The sequence below is a fragment of the Hevea brasiliensis genome, chromosome 2 (assembly GCF_030052815.1).
Source record: "Hevea brasiliensis isolate MT/VB/25A 57/8 chromosome 2, ASM3005281v1, whole genome shotgun sequence".
In the NCBI taxonomy this organism is placed as follows: Eukaryota; Viridiplantae; Streptophyta; class Magnoliopsida; order Malpighiales; family Euphorbiaceae; genus Hevea; species Hevea brasiliensis.
This window is the reverse complement of record NC_079494.1, coordinates 107796262-107804988: the sequence shown is the minus strand read 5'-3', so window position 1 is coordinate 107804988 and position 8727 is coordinate 107796262. Positions and strand designations below refer to the sequence as shown.

Sequence of the window (8727 nt, the reverse complement as noted above, 5' to 3'; positions counted from 1 at the left end):
TATTCTATATTTTTAATCTGAATTTTTTTAATTTGTATTTATTTTTTATTAATTTTAAAAATATTTTAATATTTACATAATATTATGAACCTTTATGAAAAATAAAATACGAAATAATTAAAAATAAATTTAAAATATTATTTTATTTTCATATATTAAATTAAAAATTATTAATAAATTATTTATATATTAAAATTATTAATAATGTACAGGAGATTCCCTAGTGAATATATATATTAATAACATAAACATAAATTAGTTAATTTTATAAATTAACTAGTGAGTTGGTTATATATATTATTAATAGAATGTTTGCACATTTATTTTCGATAAAAAAAAAAAAAAATGAGTTCCAATCGCTCAATAATTTTTTGGATCAAAAAGTGACTATATGGTACTTAAAAGAGATGGAATTTTTTAGAAAGTCCACTGACGGCATATACAAGTAATGCGAAGAAAAGATAAGATATGCAAGAATCAAAGAAGTAAAGAATAAAGATAATTACTGTAAAGAGATCCAAAGTTATCAGTTTAAGGTACGTAATTGAAATTCAAGAAAACAAACAAGGTAGAAGAAAAACGCGGATAAGGAGAGAAGGTAAGGTGAGGTGAGGTGAGGTGGGTTGTCATTATCCTTCCGAAGGAATCTCCCTCACACGCCTTTCTTTCTACTCCTCTTCTTTATTTTACTCTCTTTCTTATAATTCCAAAATCCATTGACTCCGTCGACACCGCCGAACATGTCCGGCCGTGCTTCCTTCACCTGACTTCTCCCCACGTGGCACTCCTAACTCAGTCCGAGGTCCGTGCAGGTCCTAATTATTTAATGTCAATTGTGTTTGTGTAATGTAGTAATTTTTTATTTGCCGAATTAAAATGTCAAATTGTTTAATTTTAAAATTGACCAAGTAGGAATTTAGTTAGTTGGGAAATGAAAGACGGCCTGCTTACTTGATTAAGACCCTTACTAGTATATTTGTGATTGTGGGGGTGCATGGTTGGAGCTGTACAGAAAGAGACTGCTGCTATTTCTTCACCTCCTTCCTTCGTTTGTTGCTGATCTTTATCTTTCTTCATCTTCTTTCTTTCTTTTTGCCTTCCCTAGATAGCTAATTCCATGAGAGATGGGGAACTGTCAAGCCATAGATGCTGCAGCCTTGGTCATACAGCATCCCTGTGGCAAGATAGAGAGGCTTTATTGGCCAATTTCAGCTAGTGAGGTCATGAGATTGAATCCTGGTCACTATGTTTCTTTGATTATTCCATTGCCTCTATCTGGGGATCAAGATAAAGATAATAGCCATCAGAAGAAGACTACTGTTCAGTTCACTCGTGTCAAGCTTCTTAGGCCTACTGATACTCTTGCACTTGGCCATGCTTATCGTCTTGTTACTACTCAAGGTCAGAATTAATTACTAATGCTGTTCTTCAAACAATCTCTGTGATTGTTTTTATTTGTGGTAAGTTTCTAATCTGCTTACTATTTTCTGTGGCTTTAGAAGTTATGAAGGTGTTGAGGGCAAAGAAGCATGCGAAAATGAGGAGGCAGCAGCAGCAGCAGCAGCGGCCGGAATCAGTTGAGAAGCCTCAGATGGCATCAGAGAAGAAGAGTTTGGATTGTGAAGCAGAAAACAGACCTGCTGACACTGAGAAGGATAAGGAGAAAGATCATCAGGTATATATACATATATCTCTCACTAGACCTCTTATCATTCTAAGCTTTTTCTTTATTTCTTTTTTCGATCAATTTCATATTTATGTTATTTCAATAACTACCATATTATTGGAACTGGTTTAATTATGTCTCAAACAAATTGCTGCTTGAAGAACTATTACTTTCTTTCTTCAATTTCGTAATCAAGCAGACATCGGCTGGTGGCGTTGAAGGAACTCTAAGATAATAGAAATAGCTTTGTCAACCATACAAAGATTATCCTTTAATATGAAGAGGGTCCATGATCATAGTAGATGATGATGGAGAATTTTCAACCATAAGAATATTATTATTCATTTTTAAGTATTTTCATTATTATTAATGAGCCATTGACCTTCTGATAAAGTTGCAAAAACTTCAGGCGATTAAAAGTGAAAGACGCCGACCAAGGGCGTCATCAATCACCTCCACTGCACTCAGGTCAAAGTCCTGGCGCCCCACATTACAGAGCATCTCTGAGGCTGCGAGCTGAGCTGACGGTGTTAGTCATATATGGCACATGAAAAATGCAGGAGATTGATTGCTTCCAACATTTCTGGAGGTTAGTCATATGTGGAATACTCCTTGTACACAGCAAAATAGATTTATTCATCAATCGATCAAAGGAGAAGTGTTATTAGATGTCAAAAGCATTGTCAATCAAAGCTACCAGTTTCAAACCATTTTCAAGTAAAAAGAAATCTGTATAGCTACAAAGATGGCAATGGATCTAACATTGTTTTACAAGTAATATTTTCCTGTCTCCATATACCGCAAGCTTATGATTGGTCAGGAATTAGAGTAGTATAAAATAAAAGGTATCCTTATCAAATACACTGAAAAGAAGTGAATTATGTACGTTTGAGGTCCAAACTTCCCAGTCCAGATTAACATAGTTTTGAGCCCATAACAAGGAATCCCTTGCAGCTAAAGGTACACCAGGTAATTTCCTCTCCTTACCAGCATATCAGTGAATGGCTCCACCAATCATGTTCCAGGTCCTGCATACTCATTGCGCAAGAAGTTAATAAATATCTGTTTCCAACACTACAAGCCAGTTGGCATCAAAGAAAATTTTGGATCATTTGTTTTTATCTCAAAACTTCAAACGTACAGGTAGCATATGAAGATATTGCTAATAATGGACTAAACATGCACAAAAAGTTACAACCAATCGATGGAAGTTGTCTGAACAACAGTCCTTGTATTATTGTCAGGCCAGATATTTCTTTTGGGGTCAATTATTACCTGTTATTCCGTCAAACAAACGCAAGGCTCCTATGAGATGAGAAAAAGATGGTAGAACAAGTTAAAAGGAATCAGAACTGCAAGAAACCATATATAACTCAATTAGGAGAAATTAAATTAACGAAGTTGTGGGCTGGGAAAATTAGAGCACGGCTTCATTTCTGATGATTACCATCATTATCTATTAGTTTTGTTGCCTTAAAGTGACATCCCATATGATTATCAAGAAAAAAGGAATGGAAATGGAATACCTAATTTTGAGATCGAGCAATGAAGGATCAGGATTTCCCATTCCTTGTTTCTCATTTCCACCACCAATTTTTAGGCCTAAGAACACCGTCCAGCATCCTCTATTGATCTAACAATACAAAAAATTATAAAGTAAAAAGTAAGTGATTATGCATTCAAAAATACCAAAATAAGAAACTTCCTATTTCCTCACCATTTTATGCAGGCATCATAAGCAATTTTTCATTTTGCTAAGTTATTCCTCCTACTTCGCTTGCACATTCTTGCTTGTAAGATAATTTTTTCCCCTGCAATCATTACTTAGATGGCAAATTTAACAAAAATCTCTATCAACCTCATTTTCTTAAGCAGATGAACAACATGAAATATTTTATTTTTCTTTTCCCTGGAGAGGAGAGGGGAGGAGCTTCAAGTTGCTAATAGATGTCACCACCTTAAACCATGAAATTTCACGAGGATACAAGTAGCCAAAGGGCTGCAGCTCTAGTTTTTTCAGCAATAGAAATTTGAAATGTTAGGCTCCATTTGTTTTGCGGAAAATATTTTTTTGGAAAATATTTTCCGCATTTTCTAGCGTTTGGCGAAAATGGGTTAACGAAAATTTTTTCCTGGTCAAAGATAAACTAAGCTAATTTTAAGGAAAATAGTTTCATTTTTTTCAAAAAGTAAGTAATTGTCTGGACTTTGACAATCTTATTAAAATGTGAAAAACTATACTTAAATAATATAAACATATACTATTAGTTTAACATTGTAACCAAATAATAGAAAATATTTTCTTATAAAACAATTTCTATAAAACACAATTTTTATGCATTAATTATTTTCCGTAAAACAAACACAGGCTTAGTTTACATATATAGTTGTCCCCTCCCACCCCAAAAGGATAGAGATAATCAGAGAAAGAAGGGAGCTTTAAGCTATTAAATGATTTCGGCAAATTAAATCAAAATTTACCAAAAGTTACCATCTTGTTTACATAGCTACCTCACAATACTGTTGAATCACAACCCACTAAGCTTCCCAGAAAAAGCCAAGTTCTGTCCCAGTGCATGTGATTTGGGCCAAAACCTTACCATGTCTCTTTCTTGGCTATCAGAATAAAGCAATTCTCCTCTTAGTTTATGAGTAAGGTACTTTAGAGAAGCTAAATTAAAACTCAAATATTTCCTCTCCCTTGCACTTCTGCCCTTAAAATAAGCAAGCGGGCTTACCATGTCATCAACTTATCATATATCAGCAATCTCTTCTCCAATAATTTTCTGGAAATTTTTTAGAAGAAAATGTTTGGAAAGGGCAATAAGCAAGCTTACTCTAATGCTCTAATATTTGTTAGACATTTGTTCAATTAAATCTGGATGAAAACGTACTTATGAATGATCCTGTGGTTGTAATCCAAACACATTTTGAGGGGTAAAGCATGGTCAACCCTAGGACCACATATCACATCAGTGGAAGAATAGAACTGCCTAGAATGAATGATGAAACAACTTGCAGTTAGGCCTTTTAAGTGTGTTAGCTTTGGAATGTAAGAAAATTCTAGTAATCTCAGTGTGGATTTTCTTTTTATTGTAAGGATGTGGACAAATTTTGACAACTGTCCCTGAACTTATATAGTTGTAACATTACAGTCCCTTAACTTAAAAATGTAACATAAAACTTCATCAACTTTCAAATTTTGCACAATAAAATCCCTCTAACCTCCAATTATTGATTTTTCAGTTAAACGCTGACCTGAACAGTTCCAACATGAAATTTAGTCAGTATTTCTCTTTTTCTCTCAAACCATGTGTGAATTGAATCCTTCTTCTCTCTATAAACAGAATAATTTTTTATGTGTAAAGAGAATAGTTTTACACTTTGCATAAGAGAGGAGAGAGAAATGTTGACTAAGCGCCATGCGGGAGCTATTCACATCAATTTCTAACTGAAAAATTAGTAATTGAAAGTCAGAGAGATTTTACTATGCAAAATTTAAAAGTTTAGAGGGTTTTATGTTACGTTTTAAAGTTGAAAGACTGTAACGTTACAACTATATAAGTTTAGGGACAGTTATTGAAATTTATCCTAAGGATGTTGACCATAAATGTTAGCCTAGGTTTTTGTTAGAACTTTTAAGTATCCTAACAAGGATGTTCTATCTAGCATAAATGAACGTCTTTCTAGTTGAATGCGAGAAAGAATGTTGGCCATACATGAGGGCCTAAGGGTTTGTTGAAGTTTTAAAGGTTTGTTGATGTTTTAAGTATGCTAATAAATAGATATATTTTTGAACATTCTATAGAGATCATTTTGGGCCCAATTTTATGAATTTCAAACCACACTATGACATATCCTTGCGATGCCATAGTTTCAAATATCCCATCTTTTAGGATGGCCATCATATACTGTAAAATTCACATTATTGATAGATAATAAATATCCATCAAAAGTTGAGTAAGAAAAAAGGGCAGTCATATATGTATAAGACATCAAAATATGCCTTAAAAATCTCTAAATGAATGAATTGATTTTCAAATTCTAGTTAAACAATTTGAATGAGATTTGTAATGTATAGGTCACGTTTTGTCGGTTAAATTCAGGAATGTACTTAGAATGTTATTAGAAAAATGTTTTACTTGAAATACACCTTTCTAGTGGCATATAAAATTAACCTTCAAACTAATTCACCCAGATTCATGAGTGTTCTGTAAGAGAAGATCAAGCTGGAGTACTCTAGGAAAATGAATGAGAAGAAAGTTAATAGACAGAGGTAGTAAGGTCATGAAAAGATAGTTTCCATGGTCAGATCTCCAACCAACAAAAAGATGCCTGTCTTATGATCTCCATTCAAATAATTTAAACTAAAAATAAAATCCCAATCCCTCCATTTCATCATCTCCCTAACCCAATGCGTCCTAACCAAATTTAAATGATTATATAATATTTACAATGTGGCATTCTTTCCACACGAAGTAAGAAACAAGCAAGCATGTGAAGCAGATATAGACACGTCCATACCATTTTTATTGGTAATGCCAACCAGATGTGAACAAAAAGTCTCCTTCCAGTTTATCACCCTTGTTCTTCACTTATTAATATTGTTGATCTGTGATAATTTTTCCTTAACATTTCTTTCTCTCTAACTAACTAAGTTGGTTGGTAGCTCTAAGACAGTAAATTTCAAATCAAACATTCAAACTTCCACCCTTACAGGCAGAATAAGAGATTAATGTCTGAAGGCTTATTTTTTTCTGAAACAATATATACACATTATCTCCATTCCTGATTTTGCAGTTATATATAAAGTGAGAAGATGTTGGATGGAATAGTTCAATATAATACCGGTATTTCACTGAAATCAAACAGCAAAGCAATAATTCCAACCAGGCTCAAAGTCATAAGTCAGAGTGCATTCACTTCGAAATCTAATTGAAGAGCATTCATCGAACTTCTTTGAGTACTTCCATAAAATAAGTTTGGCGTTGTGGTCAAGGCAAGTGTTAAATTCTGCCAAAGTCTCTTATTCAACGGAATTCATAGCTTCACTTGCACATTTTCTCGAGTATGTTATATTCAACTTTCCGTTTACAAGTCATTGTTTTATAGCAACATACTTAAGTCATCCTCAAACACCATAAAAAGGGGGGAAAAATCAAAGAAAGCCTAATCAAGTTAACAAACGATAAAAGAAAAGAAAATTTTTACCTCCGAGCAAAAGCCAACTACAAGGTCATCACCCAATGTTTCTTCTCCGAGGACAATTTCTTGGAGAGCTCAGCCCTAAACTTCTGATCTCCTGAAAAACCACAAACAAGAACTACTAATGTAGAATTGAAATGGTAGAGATTTGTTTATTTGTGAAAAATTGTTGACCGTTTTTTACTTTTTATGAAAATTTCAAATTTTAATTTACACGAAAGACAATAGAAAATGTTAAAAAAATATAACTAAAAATTAAAGATTATATTTTTATATTTTGTAAAAAAATAAATTATTATAAAATATATTCATTTTACTTTTAAATTTTAATATATGTTATTTATTATAAATAATGTAATTAATATTTTACTATTGCAAATAAATATTTTCAATAATTATTTATATTTATTTATAAAAAATTATAAGGTAATTTCTTTTTGTAAAAAAATATTATTTTCCATTTAGAAAATTATTATAAATTTTTTTTCACAACTGAATAGCACTGGTTTTCTTATTTTTTTTTTATTAAATTTAACCAAGTTTTAAAAACTTTTGTTTGCGACAAATGCAATTTTTGCAAATAGAAAAATTACAATTTTTATATAATCAAAATTATACTATAATTTTTATATAATTAAAATTAAATAAATATTTAAGAGAATATTTATTTATAGTGATAAATAGATAATATAAATTAAAAAATTTGAAGATAAAAAAAAGATTTTAAATATGATTTTTATTTTTTTTGTTAATTATGGAAGAGAAGAATAATTTTTCAAATTAGTAAATTGTAATCAATTATTAACATTTTATATTTTTCTAGTTTTTTAAGAAATAAAAATTAAAATTTTCTTAAAAAATAAAAAATGAGAAGATAATGAATTATTTTTCATAAATAAATTGGTCTTAGACAAAAAAAATTAAAAAAAAAAATTAAAGCCTATAAGTTCAAATATGAAGTGACGAATTAATAATAGCAATATATAAATAAAAGTTATTTAAGTTTTTTAAAATAATAATCATTGAGAGGATTAAATTATTTCATTTATAAATAAGACAATGATTTTTTTTATAATATGAAAAGGTAAAAAAAAAAAAGGAAAATAATAAAAGGCACAAAAAAACAGAATCATACATGAGGAAATATTGTCATGCAAGCAAATAAAAAATTGGAAAATTTACAATTTGATCATTTAGTTTTATCCTATATTACACTTTAGTTTTTAAGTTTTAAAAAATTAATTATTTAATCTTTTAATTTTACACTATATCATAATTTAACCCCTAAATTCTTAGAAATTAATTATTTAATTCATGAATTTAGTATTATATTACACTTTAATCCCTATAATTTTAATATATAAAACAATTTAATACTTTTATCAATAGATGAAATTGTTATAAATATTATATTATATGAATTATATTATTTTATATATTAAAATTAAATGAACTAAATAATTCATTTTTTTAAAATTTAAAGACTAAAATATAATATACTATAAAATTTATGAACTAAATAATTTAATTTTTAAAATTTTAAAACTAAAATGTAATATAGAATAAAATTTAGAGAGCAAATTAAAAATTTCCCTAAAAAATTTCAGTGGGAGGAGAAGACTAAATAACCACCAAACCAAAATGAATAGGCCAATAATCCATGTGAGCAAGAGCACATACCCTCCAAAACCCCTTTACATCTTCAATTTCACACATACCAAACAATAGGGAAAACCATCCTCCAACTCAATTCACAAAACGACCAATTATGCTGATCAACACAATAATTAGCAGGTGTAGTTTGACAGCCCACAATCAATTGGGTCCGGTTTATCCCAGCCCAGCACAAGCCCAAG

General features: G+C 30.5%; 1 protein-coding gene and 1 long non-coding RNA gene across 7 annotated transcripts; one reads left to right on the top strand and one right to left on the bottom strand.

The window, feature by feature from the left end:
* Positions 1-636: 636 nt before the first annotated feature.
* On the top strand, positions 637-2444 carry LOC110643340 (uncharacterized). Of its 4 annotated transcripts, none has more exons than XM_021795694.2 (4): positions 637-802; positions 1106-1401; positions 1500-1675; positions 2076-2444. In XM_021795694.2, the coding sequence occupies exons 2-4, from the start codon at positions 1125-1127 to the stop codon at positions 2184-2186; spliced, it is 564 nt and encodes a 187-aa protein (XP_021651386.2). In that variant the 5' UTR covers positions 637-802; positions 1106-1124; the 3' UTR covers positions 2187-2444. The 4 variants fall into 4 exon arrangements, with proteins under 4 accessions (XP_021651386.2, XP_021651387.2, XP_057994105.1 ...); XM_021795695.2 differs by having other exon boundaries at positions 637-812; XM_021795692.2 differs by lacking the exon at positions 637-802 and having other exon boundaries at positions 986-1401.
* LOC110643341 (uncharacterized) lies at positions 2347-7110 on the bottom strand. Of its 3 annotated transcripts, none has more exons than XR_002492619.2 (5): positions 6878-7110; positions 3384-3489; positions 3193-3299; positions 2942-3018; positions 2347-2694 (listed from the first exon to the last, which is right to left on the bottom strand). It is a non-coding gene; the product is annotated as an uncharacterized LOC110643341 (long non-coding RNA). The 3 variants fall into 3 exon arrangements; XR_002492618.2 differs by having other exon boundaries at positions 3384-3477; positions 6878-7109; XR_009144877.1 differs by having other exon boundaries at positions 3384-7107.
* Positions 7111-8727: the final 1617 nt, after the last annotated feature.

Excerpts from the sequence above, each read along its gene's own strand:
- LOC110643340 (XM_058138122.1), top strand. The coding sequence starts at position 1,125 with ATGGGGAACTGTCAAGCCATAGATGCTGCAGCCTTGGTCATACAGCAT. Across the intron at positions 1,402-1,499 it reads TCGTCTTGTTACTACTCAAG|AAGTTATGAAGGTGTTGAGG; the intron begins GTCAGAATTAAT and ends CTGTGGCTTTAG.